At 40.9% G+C, this 14,947-nt stretch overlaps 2 protein-coding genes across 4 annotated transcripts in view; one reads left to right on the top strand and one right to left on the bottom strand.

The window, feature by feature from the left end:
- The first annotated feature begins 57 nt into the window (after positions 1–57).
- znf710a (zinc finger protein 710a) lies at positions 58–6,165 on the top strand. Of its 3 annotated transcripts, none has more exons than XM_024282643.2 (5): positions 58–758; positions 2,168–3,640; positions 4,078–4,269; positions 4,348–4,522; positions 4,862–6,165. In XM_024282643.2, exons 1-5 carry the CDS (start codon positions 714–716, stop codon positions 5,020–5,022), a joined length of 2,046 nt encoding a protein of 681 aa, XP_024138411.1. In that variant the 5' UTR covers positions 58–713; the 3' UTR covers positions 5,023–6,165. The 3 variants fall into 3 exon arrangements, with proteins under 3 accessions (XP_024138411.1, XP_024138413.1, XP_024138412.1); XM_024282645.2 differs by having other exon boundaries at positions 58–862; XM_024282644.2 differs by lacking the exon at positions 58–758 and adding an exon at positions 1,260–1,773.
- Positions 6,166–6,207: 42 nt separating this feature from the next.
- idh2 (isocitrate dehydrogenase (NADP(+)) 2) overlaps positions 6,208–14,947 on the bottom strand; it is a 10,896-nt gene continuing 2,156 nt past the window's right edge. The window contains exons 2-11 of the mRNA XM_024282647.1: positions 12,083–12,174; positions 11,685–11,850; positions 11,003–11,163; positions 10,765–10,908; positions 10,380–10,516; positions 10,149–10,300; positions 9,961–10,073; positions 9,670–9,767; positions 9,501–9,593; positions 6,208–6,597 (exon numbers count right to left, since the gene is read on the bottom strand). Coding sequence (XP_024138415.1) covers positions 6,513–6,597; positions 9,501–9,593; positions 9,670–9,767; positions 9,961–10,073; positions 10,149–10,300; positions 10,380–10,516; positions 10,765–10,908; positions 11,003–11,163; positions 11,685–11,850; positions 12,083–12,174 — 1,241 coding nt within the window. The 3' untranslated portion in view covers positions 6,208–6,512. The remainder of the gene's footprint in view (positions 6,598–9,500; positions 9,594–9,669; positions 9,768–9,960; positions 10,074–10,148; positions 10,301–10,379; positions 10,517–10,764; positions 10,909–11,002; positions 11,164–11,684; positions 11,851–12,082; positions 12,175–14,947) is intronic.

Below are 14,947 nucleotides of genomic sequence, written 5' to 3'. Positions count from 1 at the left end.
CCTCCTCCTCCTCCTCCTCCTCCTTAGGCTTCTTTCTTCCTTATTCTTTTCTCCCCCACGTCTGTCTTTCTCCCTCTCTTTTCTTTTGTCACTCTTTGTTTTTCTCAGTCTGTCAGACGGTGTACTGTAGCCCGGCTGCTGTTGATTACTTACAATCTAGTTTGAAACTCCTCACTTTTAGGAAAGTTTTAATTTTTTTTTTCCTTTAAAGCAAATGTGCCACTGACAAGTCCACACAGTGGGAGTGTGCTCACAGTCTGCAGTCGCGTGGCTCAATGTACACACACTCTACAAATGTTTGCATGCACAAATATGTTTTTAAAAAGATTTTTTTTTCCTTTAAAAAAAGGAAAAGAAAAAGTGTCATAAAGAAAGGAACTAGAGAAATGTGTGCTGAAGGGTCACGCTGGATTGTATGTAGTGAGGAAGATAAGATGTGTGTTTGTTTGTAAGAGAAAAGAAGACAGAAAAGGATGGGAAGGAGAGGGTGGGAGGAAGAGAAAGAAATGGGGTGATGCTGCATGTGTGTGTGTGTGTGTGTGTGTGTGTGGTAGGGTGGAGGACCGGTGGAGAAGAGGGGGGGGGCAGGCAGGCACAGTCAGTTCTGATAACAGCAACAGTAGGAGGAGGAGGATGAGCCGTGGAACCGCCCCACTCTCCCGCAGATATAAATAGGAGGAGGATTTTTTTACTTCACTCACTTCTCCTGAAGGATGAGATCCCTGAAACACCTCAAACATCACTCCAGGAACAATGTGGTGAGTTTGGGACCCACACGGACGCAGGAAGTTGGTTGGAGGCGTTGCAGGAGGAGGAGGAGGAAGAGGGTGGCCAGCTACTTGTTGTGCAGTTTGTTTATGAGGTGCTCGCACTTTTTTTGTTGTGTGTTTGTGTGTAGAAGCAGGACTACTTTTCCACAGGAGTGCTGCGGCGGGAACATCTCTTCCAGAAGAGCGGTGCTGCTTCCTTCTCCTCTGCTTGTTTGTCTTTCAACTTTAAACGTCTCACAGTTATTACCTTCTCATTTGTCTTTTTCTCTTTCATTTTGCTGTGCCTTTTCTTCTTTACAGCCCCCCCCCACCTCTTTCTCACTACTCACTCTGTCTTTCTGCCCCCCCAACACTCACACCCCTTCTCCTTTTCCTTTCTCTCACATACTCGCTCAATCTCTCATTCCCCTTTCCCTCCCCTCCCTTCCCCTCTTTTCTTTATCTTTCAGCCCCTCCATCTCATTTCTCTCCCTCCCTCCCTCCACTCCTCCCTCCGCCCACAGCTCTTTCTCTTTCTCTTCATACCTACCTCCATCTCTTTTCTTTCACTCTCTTTTCTCACACACTCACAGGGCTTTCAAACCCATTCTCCTTCCCTCACAAACACACAGTCTGCCTCTGTCTGACTACTTTAAAAGCAGTAATTATAAATGACGTGTTTATCAGGGCATCCAGGTCTCTCCCTCACACACATACACCTTTATTCTTCTCTTTTCTTCCTCCTCTTCTTTTATTATCCACTGTTTTTTTCTCTCTCTCAGCGTAGTGTCAGGAGAAGAAGCAGCAATTTCTTAGGTGAGGAATAGAACGCAGTCTGAAAAGGAAACCAGGGGGTCACAGCGTCTCAATCTACGTTTTCCTGATGGTCAGAAAATTCAAGCAGCAGCAGAGCTCACTTCTCCTTTAAAACACACTTTTCCGGTTCCGCTTTCAGACATTTTCAGTCTGAAAGCTACACTTTTATCTGAACGAGCTGATCTTGTTAAGGAAGTATACCCACATGGTAAGTTTTTAAAACAAGTTTGCTTAAACTCAGACCTGCCTCCTTAAAAATGACACACTCTGCTTTAAGTGATGGGCTGATTTGGACTGCCAAGCTGTCCCAGGACCCCACAGGAAGTGCTGAGGACAGTCCACGGAAGCCAGCTTCCTGCATCCCTTGTTGTGTTCTTTATTACTCCGAGAGCCTGTCAAGGAAGGAAGTGTGGCGCTAACGCAGATCTGCCTTATCTCCTCAATCTAATGTTCTGTGAATTCAGGGCAAAAATCACAAGTCAGAATGTGGCAGTGTAGTGAAAAACAGGAACATAGGAAGCTGTCAAAAACTGAAAATTAAGTTGTTTAATGAGAGTAGAAATGTAGCCATTTGTTAATTTGTAATGTTTTTTTCTTTGAAGGAAGAAGAGAGTGGACACTTGGTGCGGACCTACCCAAAGATGACGGAGGGTCACGTGGACGTGGGCACACAGACAGAACCCGTGGTTGTGCTGTCTCTGGCTCAGGCTGCTGTTCTTGGTCTCATCTCCCAGAATGAAATATTTGGAGCCACTATTGCCCCGAATGGCTTTTACACAGGGGAGTCCAGGGAGTGCCCCCCTCCTCCGACTGAGCCAGTTGAGTATGAGTACGCTGACCAGCTCATAGGGGCCAATGGAGACTACTTGGCTGAGCCTGCTGGGGAGTTGGAGCCGGAGAAAAGGCGGCCGGGTCCCCGTGGGAGGATAAAGAGGCCGAGGACTGATGAAGAACCTGATGCTCAATTACATCCAGCGCCAGCTCAGGTGAAAGGAGAAAGATGCGAGTCTGAACCTCCTCCGTCGTGCGTTCACATGAACAGCAGGCATCATTCGGGGAAGCCGGAGGATCAAGTCGCCCAACAAAGTTCACTGAAAGAAGAACGGGTCTGTGGAAACTGCGTCTCGTGTGTGAGGGAGACATCCCGACCTCAGTCTGACGGACAGCCAGAGCAAGAACAAGAGGACAGCTCGAGTAGGCAGGTGGAGAAGAAGGAAGAGAAGCTGGTGGTTGAAGAAGAACAAGAAGAAGAGGCACTAAACCTCAAGACGACTGCAGAAACTAGCAGTCCTGTGGAGAATCGGTATTATGATTCAAATGAAGTGGCCTATGAGTCCTCCTCTGACATGCAGATGCCAGGAGAGTATGAGGAGAATGGGCAGGCCATGCTGTGGTCGGACCCAGAGGGCCTCGCCAGACGAATGCAAATCGACCGGCTGGACATCAACGTGCAGATTGATGAGTCGTACTGCGTGGACGTGGGAGAGGGGCTGAAGCGCTGGAAGTGTCGCATGTGCGAGAAGTCCTACACATCAAAGTATAATCTGGTCACACACATATTGGGCCATAATGGAATTAAGCCTCACGAATGTCTGCACTGTGGGAAGCTGTTCAAGCAGCCCAGCCACCTCCAGACTCACCTGCTGACCCATCAGGGGACCCGGCCCCACAAGTGCACCGTCTGCGAGAAGGCCTTCACGCAGACCAGCCACCTCAAGAGGCACATGCTGCAGCACACGGATGTCAAACCGTACAGCTGCCGCTTCTGCGGCCGCGGCTTCGCCTACCCCAGCGAGCTGAGGACCCACGAGAACAAGCACGAGAACGGCCAGTGCCACGTCTGCACCCACTGCGGTCTGGAGTTCCCCACCTACGCCCACCTGAAGAGACACTTAACCAGCCATCAGGGCCCCACCACGTACCAGTGCACAGAATGCCAAAAGTCCTTCGCCTACCGCAGCCAGCTGCAGAACCACCTGATGAAGCACCAGAACGTGCGGCCTTATGTTTGTCCGGAGTGCGGCATGGAGTTTGTCCAGATCCATCACCTTCGACAGCATGCCCTCACTCACAAGGTACAGAACATGGCAGAAGGAAGTCATTTCTGCTCCCACATAATTCACTTTAAAGATATCAATGTACACACATGTTAATACAAAAGTAGAAGCTTTACTTAACGTGCGTTGTATGAATCTTCATGAAAGAGTGAGGACACACAAGCACGACCTTTTCTCCAAAACCAGTTACTCTGTAAACAGTCTTCAAAGGCATTGACTTCTGTTGTTTGGGTCCGGCCCCACCTAAATCCATGTGTTCTCGTGGTATTGCAGCTCTTTTATCTCAGATAAAAACCTTTTTTCATCCTATTTTTGCACAAAAAAGACACCTTTAGGACAATTATTCAAATCTTGTTCAAGCAAACGAGTTTAATCAAAAATCAGGATGAAAACGTACAAATCTAGTTGGTGGATTCAGGGAAACTCGAAGCCTAAATGACATTTTCTCTCCTCAGGGCATGAAGGAATTTAAGTGTGACGTCTGCGCCAGAGAGTTCACCCTGTCCGCCAACCTGAAGCGACACATGTTGATCCACGCCAGCGTGAGGCCCTTCCAGTGCCACGTTTGCTTCAAGACCTTTGTCCAGAAGCAGACCCTGAAGACGCACATGATTGTCCACCTCCCAGTGAAGCCTTTCAAATGCAAGGTGTGTACAGCACATTTTTTGTCTATTTCATTTTAAAGCTGTAAGCTTGAGGTGTGCTGACCCCTGGGCTCCTTTCAGGTGTGTGGGAAGTCGTTCAACAGAATGTATAACCTCCTCGGTCACATGCACCTCCATGCTGGCAGCAAGCCCTTCAAGTGCCCTTACTGCACCAGCAAGTTTAACCTGAAGGGCAACCTGAGCAGACACATGAAGGTTAAACACGGTATCATGGACACCACGATGGATGGGCACGGTGAGCAACTTTCATTGTAATCATGGAAACAAATCGAGTTATGAGCTGCAGAGGGGCGGCCTGTCACATTGTCGTCACTCACCTCCTTCCTAATTCACTCCGACTGAGCGTGTGACATGGTCTAGTGGCTGAATGTCTTCCTGCCGCTGCCTCCGTGTGTTTTGTAAATATAGCAGTGCCTGGATTAGACCTGCCAGCGTCTATCAGTGCTGCAGAGGAGGGGGCAGTCTTCAGTCTGTCTGTCTGTCATCCGCGTGGCCATATGTCTTTAAGAAAAGCTCTGCGTATGCTATTAAGGCCAATGAGGGATCATATTGGTGCTTTTTTCTTCTTCATCAGAACCCCCCCAAGAGACAGAAGGACACGAGGACTACGAGGAAGAAAGCCTGGAGTTCAGCGAGCGGGAAAACCGAGCAAACAACAACAACACACCAGACGTGGCTAAACTGTCTCAAATGGAGTACTACGGGAAGAGTGCAGGGCGCTTCAGCACTGCATGAACTACCAAAATTGTCCTCAAACTTAAATTGAGACCCAAGACAATATTTTTTTTTTTGCTGTCAAAGGCTCAGATTCCTCCTAAAGGATGCGAGGAGGCCCAGCAAACTGCACATCATTATGCACTGGAATAAAAAATAAAATAAAATACACATTTTATCTAATTCCTATTTTCATCTAAAACTTGCATATTATATTAAAAAAGGGAAATCTAAAATAGAACTATTTAGGTAAAAAAATAAATCTATGTTACATGCTGGCATTAGAAAATCATCAGAGTTAGGATATTGAAGCACATCTTTAGTAACTGTTCGAGTTACCCTGCACTTACATTTTCAGACAATCCCATTCTGTCAGTCTGCTGGCATAATGTGAAAGAAGGCAGCAGGGGGGGAGAAAGGATCAAGTGTTTGTTCACTTGCCAAAGGTTAATCATTCACTTTGATTTATACTGTGAAGAAGTCGACAAAAACGACTTCCGTCTGGTTGGAATCCTGTGATTTGTTGTACAATTCTCAGCGTCTACATGAAAAAGCATCAACCTGTATTGATCTGTGAATGTATCTGTTTTGGTGGAATGTTTTTCAGCCCTTTTAATCCCCTTTACCAAAGAACTGGATCAAGTCTGTCAGACGAGTTTCCGTTTCTTCTTTCTCCATACGACTGCGGCATTTTCCTCTTTTTTTGAGCAGGTGAATCAACAAGAATTGTGCTAAAAAAAAAAAATGGTAGACAGAAATATTAAGTGCCCCGGTGTGTCTGCGAGAGCACGCCATCCATCACGCCGAACACCGGTCTCAGGTGATGGACGACAACCTCCCAACATGTGACAAGGCCGCAGACCTGCTGGAAAATGATTTGGAAATGCTCAATATATTCATTTCCCACTCTGCTTGGCTTTTCAAACCTCAAATTTCCAGACAAATGTTCATCCGCAATGTCAATATACCGCATTTAAAAGAAAATAATTTGTCCAGCTTCTGTGTTCATTCCTTTTTAAGTGATGATGCAAAGAGAAAAACATGAAAACAGCTTTCTGTATTAGATTTTAGTGTTCAAATGAAATGAATAGAGTTGTATGTATAATGTTGTGTACCAGGAAATACTGTAAGATAATAAATTTATTTACCTTTGAGCATTTTTAACCCCTATTACCGCTGGTTTTATTCAACAAACAGAACACAAACGATGGGTCAAATGAGATTTTATTGGCGCATGTGTGATGCAGGCTTCAGTCTCGCTCAAGACATTACACAGCATTGAATACAGTACATTTTACAAAAATAAAACCTTGCACAAGAATGGACAGGTAGTTAGGGACCGTCAAGTGAGAAGGATAATTTAACCATTTAATAAGATAAGAACTCTAAATCATCCTACAGATAGCATTTGTCTTCTGGAGTGGATTTATTGACCTTTTTTAAGTTAAAAATGAGGTACAAAAACAGAAGAGTGACATTGCCATCTTCAGGTTCACCGCGTTCCGAGTCCTTCACTTGCCGAGAGCTTTATCCAGATTCGTTTTGATGGCGTCGAGGAAGTCTGTGGTGTTGACGTAGTGCTCGTTCAGCTTCACACTGAAAAGGAAAGACAGGACAGAGCAGGACCGTTTAGTGCAGATCCAACGCCTGGTAGTTGGAGTGACAACTCGGTGTAAATGTAGTATTATGACAATATTTACACAAACAATATCAGTGCTGTCAGTGTGCATGTCTGATGAAGGATCACACAGCCAAAATACTTCAAATTAATATATATAATTTTTTTACATCATCAGCTCACTTGTACTATTGAATCCTTATCAGTTATGAAGTGAGACTGACAATATTGAGGATAAAATAATTTAAAAGAAGATAAAATTTGATGCAATTTACAGAAGATACATTTAAAGACCCACACCAATGAAAACTGTTTTTAACATGTTCTTGTAGCATTTTTCTCATGATTGAGAACATATATGTAAAATAATTCAAGATTAAAACTGTTTTTCTGAGTATTTCTATAATCAAATCGTGATCAGGAGCAGTTAAAACCTGCTTAGGTCAGTGATAAAGAAACTGCCATAGTCGCCCTTCTCTGCTCTGATTTTGATGCAGACAAATAAATGCATTAACGTCTTAATGTTTCTCATTTTCAAAATTGCACGACTGCATCCCTCCGATATTTCTCATCGTTTCTTTTTTTTTTTTTTTTGCTACGCTAATGTTAACTTTGGGTTGTGAGAAGCTGTAAGCTTGCAGGCAAGAGTGAAAAATGAATGCTGGGAAATTTTCTGATGAGCTCCTGAAGAAAATGTGTCTCTAAAAAACGACAGACTTTTTACATCATCAAAATTAAAAAGTCTACAGGGAACTATTTCACAAAAGATAAAAATTAGTTGAGTGGGATGACTTATCATTGCAGATTGCTTTGCAATTTTGGATTTTAGCCCCTTCAAATAATTCAAATTTTCAAGCTATTTCTCCATCAATTATCACTTTCCTATTTTGAGAGCTAGCTGGGGTTAAACGATTTACAACCCGTACACGACCTTATGATACAACTCTGGAATGTTTTTTTTTTAAATGACAGAAAGTCAAATTGATTTGACATGGAGAAATTTAAGACTCATTTCACAACACGTGCTACTTTGGTACAGCGGAGGCATGCTACAAAGGAAATTAACCGAGACCCCCATAAAAGATGGGTCAGAGAGGTCAGGGTCCACTTGATTGCATTCACACTGAACATTTATCCTAGATTATTAGGGGAAACAAACTTGTTCACTTTAAGTGTCCAGTCTGAATACACTCCAAGACAATTCAATGCCTTATTTTATGTAATTGAATGAAAAACATTTTAGGACTTGAAGGATCTATAGTCACCATGTGAGTGACATTCCTTTAGTTTCCACTGAATCAAGCGATCAAGGACAAAAACAATCCCCCAGACTGGAAGGAAAAGTTTCAGTAAATTGTTGAGCTGCAGAAACGAGTAAACACACCACATATGTGAAGGAAATGGACAGCCCACACAAAGTGGAGCTTTCTAAACCGCTTGAAGTCTTGTTTGTTTCTGGATATTGATGAATAATCCTGCAGCTTGTGTGTGCTGTGTGTTTGCCAAAGATCTGAGTTTATTAGAATTCAGAAAAGTTGAATTTGAACTTGAAGCCCAAAGGCAAAGTCAATATTTGATTTAAGAATCTTAAAAAGTCTCCTGGCTCCACGTTCTGATCTGATGGATAAAAAAATAAAAACGTCTCACAAGCTTTTTATCAGCTTTCATTGACAGGAGTAACACGTCTTTAACTAGACAGACACTGGAATAAAAACGTGCAAAAACACTTTTTAAAGCTCGAAAAATAATTTAAAAAATAACCAAATACAGTTCTGTATTGGTAATAGTGATTATTTAAATAAGAAAATTAATTTTATTAAATAAAAATATTTGTAAAATGTTTCCTAAGTTAGACTAAACGTTCTAAAGCAACTATAAAATAAATGAAATCATTGTTCCAAACATAATATCCTCTAATGAGCTCTTGTGTCATTAATCAATTTGGGAATAATTTTGTACAACTTGTCTGGAAAATGGAAGCTGCCATTTCCCAGAACCCACAGAGACGTTTCCAAATTGACATCCCAGAACAAACAAAGTATTAAAAAAAAGAAAACAAGACAGCAGTTTGCTCCATAAATGGAAAAGCAACAATAACGGCGTGTCTGCCAATCTGCTCAAAAGAAACCACTCATTTGCATAATGTTTTTACATAACAAAAAGATTTATCAGGCGATTTGTTTGGCCTGCCTTTTCTCTTTTCTCAACATATATTTATGAAAGCATTTGAACATATCTGGACAGCTCTGGTAAACATTTCTGTTACTGTGAGGAGAAAATTACATATATTAAATAAAAACAACAACAGGAATTTTTTATGTTTTTTTTTTTTTGAAAAACTGGAATGAGCTTTTAGTACGGTTAAAAAAAATGAAATTATGGCAGTCCGTATGTTATTCTAATAGACTGCATGAATTAGCTTCACACAACACTGACAATTTAACAGTATATCACCAATTTCACCAGTATTCTGATGAGAGGAAAACAAGGCAGAATCTTTAAAAGGAAACTATAATCAGCCTTAAGTTATGAGATTTTAGCCTTACTTCTGTTGACATGGAAAATCTCTCTACAAATACATAATGGTCAAAGATATTTTACTCATAAAAAGAATAAAAATAACATGTTCACTGTAAAATGACTGAACAAACTAAATAGAAACATTTTTAAATTCCTCATAGAGAAGCATCTCATGTGCAAACAGAAAATTAAAGAATAAAAGATTTAATTCAAAAAGCAAGTTTAATTCATATGTGTTCAGTCTGATGAAATGTCTAAAAATGTCATGTGGCTGTCTCTAGGAAAGACCAAATAAGGTATTTTTCATATTTTATAAATAAATATGTCCAAATTCTTAAAAGCTGACCGCTACACAACTTACTTGGACAAGCCGTGGATGCAACCTGCGAGGTCCTTGGTCATGGTGCCACTCTCCACAGTCTCCACACACACCCTCTCCAGAGTCAGGGCGAATCTGTGAAATAAAAAAAATAGAAGTAAGTTTCCTTTTCCCTCCTTTTGGAACCCAAATATTTGTTTCTACGACTCACTTAATGAGATCGGGATTGCCATCAAGTTTGCCTCGGTGCTCCAGGCCTCGAGTCCAGGCGAAAATACTGGCAATTGGGTTTGTGCTAGTCGGTCTCCCCTGAAAGTCAAATCAAAAAGCTGAAGTTTTTAAAGCAAGCGTGTCATGTTTTACTTCTACCACATGGTGGCAGTGTAGCTCTATGTATTGCAAACTGAGGAGGAAGTTAATGCAGCTTAAGCCTACTCTTCCCTTCAGCTTAACCCTGTGAAATACTTTATCAATATGGAGCTGGAGGGTGACAGAAGCGTACCTTCTGATGTTCACGATAGTGCCTGGTCACCGTGCCGTGTGCTGCCTCAGCCTCGATGGTTTTACCATCAGGACAGATGAGAACCGATGTCATCAGTCCCAGGGAGCCAAAACCTAAAAAGAAAAACATGTTTTTTTAAAGTACAAGCAAAACAGTTAAATTTCAAGTAAGAGGCAAACGCATCTCACCTTGTGCAAGGATATCAGACTGAACGTCCCCATCGTAGTTCTTGCAGGCCCACACAAAGGCTCCTGAGGACTTCAGTACTTGTGCAACCATGTCATCAATAAGCCTATGTTCATACCAGATCTTCAGCTTGTCAAACTCTGGTTTGTAATTCCTGAAAGTTGCACATAAAAGAACAATTAGAAAACTTTAGTAAACAGAATGTGCAGAACATTAGAGAAAAATCCCCTCACTTTTCAAAGATGTCCTGGAAGATGTCTTTAAATCTGCCATCATAGGCTTTAAGAATGGTGTTCTTTGTGCTCATGTACAAGGGCCACTTCTTGGCAATGGCGTACTGGAAGCAACTGTGTGCGAAGCCTGTAATAGACTGGAAAAGACAGAGAGCAAACATTTTCTAAGCTGAGGGCTTTATCAGCTGTAAAAGGGTTAACAACCTTCCCCTTGTCGAGATGAAAGTCATCGACGATGACCTCTGATGTTGTTTGATCAAACAGACTGAGTGGATGAAGGCAAACAACAGTAGCAAGGCAGGCCAAAAACAAGACACAATGACAGAGTCGGAAATCTCAGTTTTATAATAAATAAATGAAACAGTAAAACGTTTTTTGATCTCACCTCATCGGTGTTATACATGCCCATTCCACAACCGCCAGCAGGAAAGTCAAAGACTTCCCATTCCTTGGGAGTGCTTCCGTCAGAAGGCGAAAAGATGATCTTGAATTTACCGGGCTGGTCCACCACGAAGTCTGTCGCCCTGTACTGTAGAAGAAACGCAAAGAGTAAGTGAAGCTCAGAAAGAAACTTCACTTTTGTAAGGTTTGCAACACCATCTAAAATGTGCATAGAGACTCACCTGATCACCAAAGGCGTGTCTGCCAATGGTGATGGGCTGAGTCCAGCCCGGGACAAGCCTGGGAATGTTCTTGCAGATGATTGGCTCTCGGAAGACGGTGCCGCCCAGAATGTTCCTGATGGTTCCGTTGGGGCTCTTCCACATTTTTTTCAGACCAAACTCTACAGCAAGAAAACACATTATGTTTCAGGGTTCCTACAAGTTTGTTCAAGTTAAATTTAAGACCATGTATATCAAAGTTAAGACCAATTTCTCTAAGACTTTTTAAGGTACAACTTTTAAGAACCTGGTATTTAACCATAAGGAAAACAAAGATACACAATAAAATATGTCAACTCTGGCTTATAAGTTAACAGAGAACGTCAGCTGCTATTAAAGGGTCTTTGTGTTTTGTTTACAGGAACATGTCTATCTCCTCACAAGCAGAAGATAGCTGCAACTGACTGAAAACTCGACACATTTCATGTTCTCACAGCTCTGACACCTGAGCTAAACGATGACGATTCTGCAGGCTCTAGTCTTTAAAGCTGCTATGACTTCACTGATTTCTCTTTAGAAAACATACAAAGTATGTCACAAAGTTGTGGCAGACTGTAAAATGTATTATTATATGTAAATGTATGTGTTTTGACAGCTCTAAATGATAAAAATGTATGAAAGCAGTTAAAAGTTTGCTTGAGACCTTCCACTCTGGCTTCGTCGGGTGTGATGGTAGCACATTTAACCGCCACGTGGTACTTCTTTGTGGCGATGGCGGAGTCGATGGTGACCTGGTCATCAGTCTGGTCGCGGTATGGCAGACCCAAGTCGTAATACTTCAGTTCCACATCGACATTGCTTAGAATGAGCTAAAAGAAAACACACACAAAAGAAAAGTTATCATCTGTCGCATATTTAAAAAAAAAAAAGCTTCCATTTAAATAATGTTTTTAACGAGCGCAGACAAAAAACAAAACTGTTAAATATTTGACCCTAAACTGAACATTTAAATAATCCTTTCCCCATGTGAGTCCTTGCTTAACTGACCCTCACACCAGTGTTTGTGCAAACACCCTTCACCCCTAAATACGACATGATTACCTTCTCTTTAATGAACTCCCAGATGATTCGGGTCATCTCGTCTCCATCCATCTCCACCACAGGCTGGGCGACTTTAATGCGTCGGTCTGCATCTGTTAATGGACACAAACAGGAAGACTTAGAATGATGACAAACAGAAAAAACGAGGCAGAAAACAAACATTTAGACTGAAATTTGAAGTTGAGTCATGTTATCTGGATCAACGTTTGAAACATTTGAATGATGAAGATGCCAAGACTCAATTTAAACACACGTTACCTGAAAAAAATGAGAACCTTCGCTGATATGAATCAAATAATTTGGTTTCAGAGTAATAAAAAAGTAAACTGATGATCATTTACTTGTAGCTACTACAGTATTTTTTTTTCTCCAAATTTTAAAATGCTGTTTGACAACAAAAAATAAAAGCAATGAGACATACTTATAAAACTATTAAAAATGTGCTAAAAGTGTTATTTTTTTAAGGTATAACACAAAGAAGGGTGCAATGCAGTGGTAGCATAGTAACTGTCATAGTTTGGAGATTCTTAAATAGTGATAATGCATCATATTTGCAGTCAAAACAACAACAGGGTCTGATGGTGGAAAGGTATTATAGCTACTTTGTCACTTGTGTTAAACAACTTCTCTGCTGTAGCATAAAGTCCTGATTTCAGACCCAACTTAAACACATCTCAACAATAACTAAAGTTGTTTTTTTCCACAGATGTACAATATATTTTTTTATTTGCCTCACTAAAAATTTATTTCAAAAAGGCTTTGGTTAATTTTTGACTTAAACATAAAAATTGTTGACTCTGGACTTTAGTCAAGTGTTTGTTTGTGGCTAGAACTTAGATAGATCAGCTGCTCTAATCATATCTCTTTTCCTTCTGCTGGACAGTGTGAGAGTTCTGCCATCAGGACAACTAGTGTGAATTGAAAAGTACAGGGGGAGGTGCCGGGGATCAAGTTCTCACATTTCCATGTCCAGCTAATGCCCCCTGTGCTGCTACAAAAGCCTTGCACCCAATCATGAGAATAAACGTTGGGTTATCTGTGAAAATGCTGCATATTTATACACATTCACAACAAAATTGGACTAAAATCAAAAGCTGGGAAGATTCTCAATCTTTCTGGCAAAGACAGACAACAGTCCAAACCCTAACTCGTGACGTTTGGAGCCAGCTCCACTGGTGACTGTTCAGACTGAAAATAACTTGATAGGAGAAGCAGCTGCGACTGCTGAGTTGCACAGATCTTACACGACCAAAACACAGAAAAGACAACAAATAAGGAAACATTTGACCAAAGCAAGTCTCCATTTTTACTGTTAAGCAACAGCATCAAGCACCCTGATGAAATTCCGATCCAAGAATAATCTTGTCATACTGTATTCCACCAAAAAATGTATAAAAGACAGTGCCATAAAATTAAATATTCAATCTAAAATAAAAGGAGGACTAAATAAAAACATGTCTTTTTTTTTAATAATTCATTTCTATAAAACTATTGAGTATTTATATTTAATTTATTTTACTTCTCAACACCTTTGCTTTGCAGCACTTCTGAATTGGTTTTATAGCTTTTCTTTTGCTATTCATTTACTCATGTGCACGTCTTATAACTGAAGTAAAAGAGCCAACTCGACTGCAACAAACTAACAAAAAGAGCAATACAGAAACCATACAAGCCTTTGATGAATAAATGCAACAGCAAATGCTAACCACAAACATAGCAAAACTTAAAAAAAAATACACATATTATAGAAAGAACTAAATTTGCCCTTTTTGTCTCAACATGAAATGACCAAGAACTGTTGCATTAACCCTCTAACTAAAGAAATACATTTTAACACATTTATGCATCCAAAAGGTTTTCTGCAGATAAAACAAGACAAAAAAAAATAGAGCAATCCAAGGTTACTAAAAGGTCTATATGAATAGCATTTAATAGACATCACACTAGTTAACAAGACAGTTCAACAGATTTCTGAACTCCTTTCCCCTTGCTTATGACATGCATACGGCATTGACAGCTGTTCTGCTTTCTGACTAGTCGGCTCTAAATCTGCAAAAACGGTCTTCATCTGACTGCAGGTGGGGGAGGGAGGGCTTGAACTGAGTCGGTTATGTAATATCTGTGTTTGGACTATGGAGGGAAGCTGAGACAGAATCATGTGAGCCAGCCTCCAATACATACTGGGCTGTAAAATCTGTTTTCTGATGAAATCTGAAAGGAAACCTACTATTATTAATTCTTGAAGACATTTCATAACATTTATATTTTTATTATGTGCAAATCTCAAGATCTGAACCATTGTTTTAACTCAACCATACATGGAAAACACCGGGATGCAAAACTCTTATGTTGACATTCACAACAAACATGTGACACACATACAAGAAGACACATTCTTGAATGTGCACTTAGCCCATTGTGTTCACACTGGACAAGCTGGGAGGGGCTTCTACTTTGTTTTCTTTCACTATTGTTTACGAGTGCATGTCTGCCACCTACAGTTGGAAAAGGTTTGATGTAAAATGTCTTAACGGTGCAAATCTTGCTCCAGGGTTTTTCTTTCACAGCTTTATTTCGATATATGGAAATATTTAGTGTCATGAAAGTCCAGTCGGGCATAAACCGCAATTTTTAATTCCTCATCCTTGATCAATTGTCAAACTTCTGTGAATTAAAGAGAATGTCATCTATACATCACTACCAAAAACAAATCAAGGATTGGTCAATGTTTGACATTGTTTAAGTTTCTATGCGAGATAAATGGCCTCGCGATTTGTGCGTAGAGCCCAAACTTAGAAACTTGCGTAGCAATGCGCGAACGCTAGGGTTTTTAATGTAGAAGCCCGCATTAAACTTAACTTGAGG

Source organism: Oryzias melastigma, linkage group LG6, assembly GCF_002922805.2.
Source record: "Oryzias melastigma strain HK-1 linkage group LG6, ASM292280v2, whole genome shotgun sequence".
Classification (NCBI taxonomy): Eukaryota; Metazoa; Chordata; class Actinopteri; order Beloniformes; family Adrianichthyidae; genus Oryzias; species Oryzias melastigma.
This window is presented reverse-complemented; position numbering and strand designations above follow the sequence as displayed.

Coding starts and splice junctions, on each gene's coding strand:
- znf710a (XM_024282643.2), top strand. CDS start 714: ATGAGATCCCTGAAACACCTCAAACATCACTCCAGGAACAATGTG. Junction 759..2,167: donor ATCACTCCAGGAACAATGTG/GTGAGTTTGGGA, acceptor TTTTCTTTGAAG/GAAGAAGAGAGTGGACACTT. Junction 4,523..4,861: donor CACCACGATGGATGGGCACG/GTGAGCAACTTT, acceptor CTTCTTCATCAG/AACCCCCCCAAGAGACAGAA.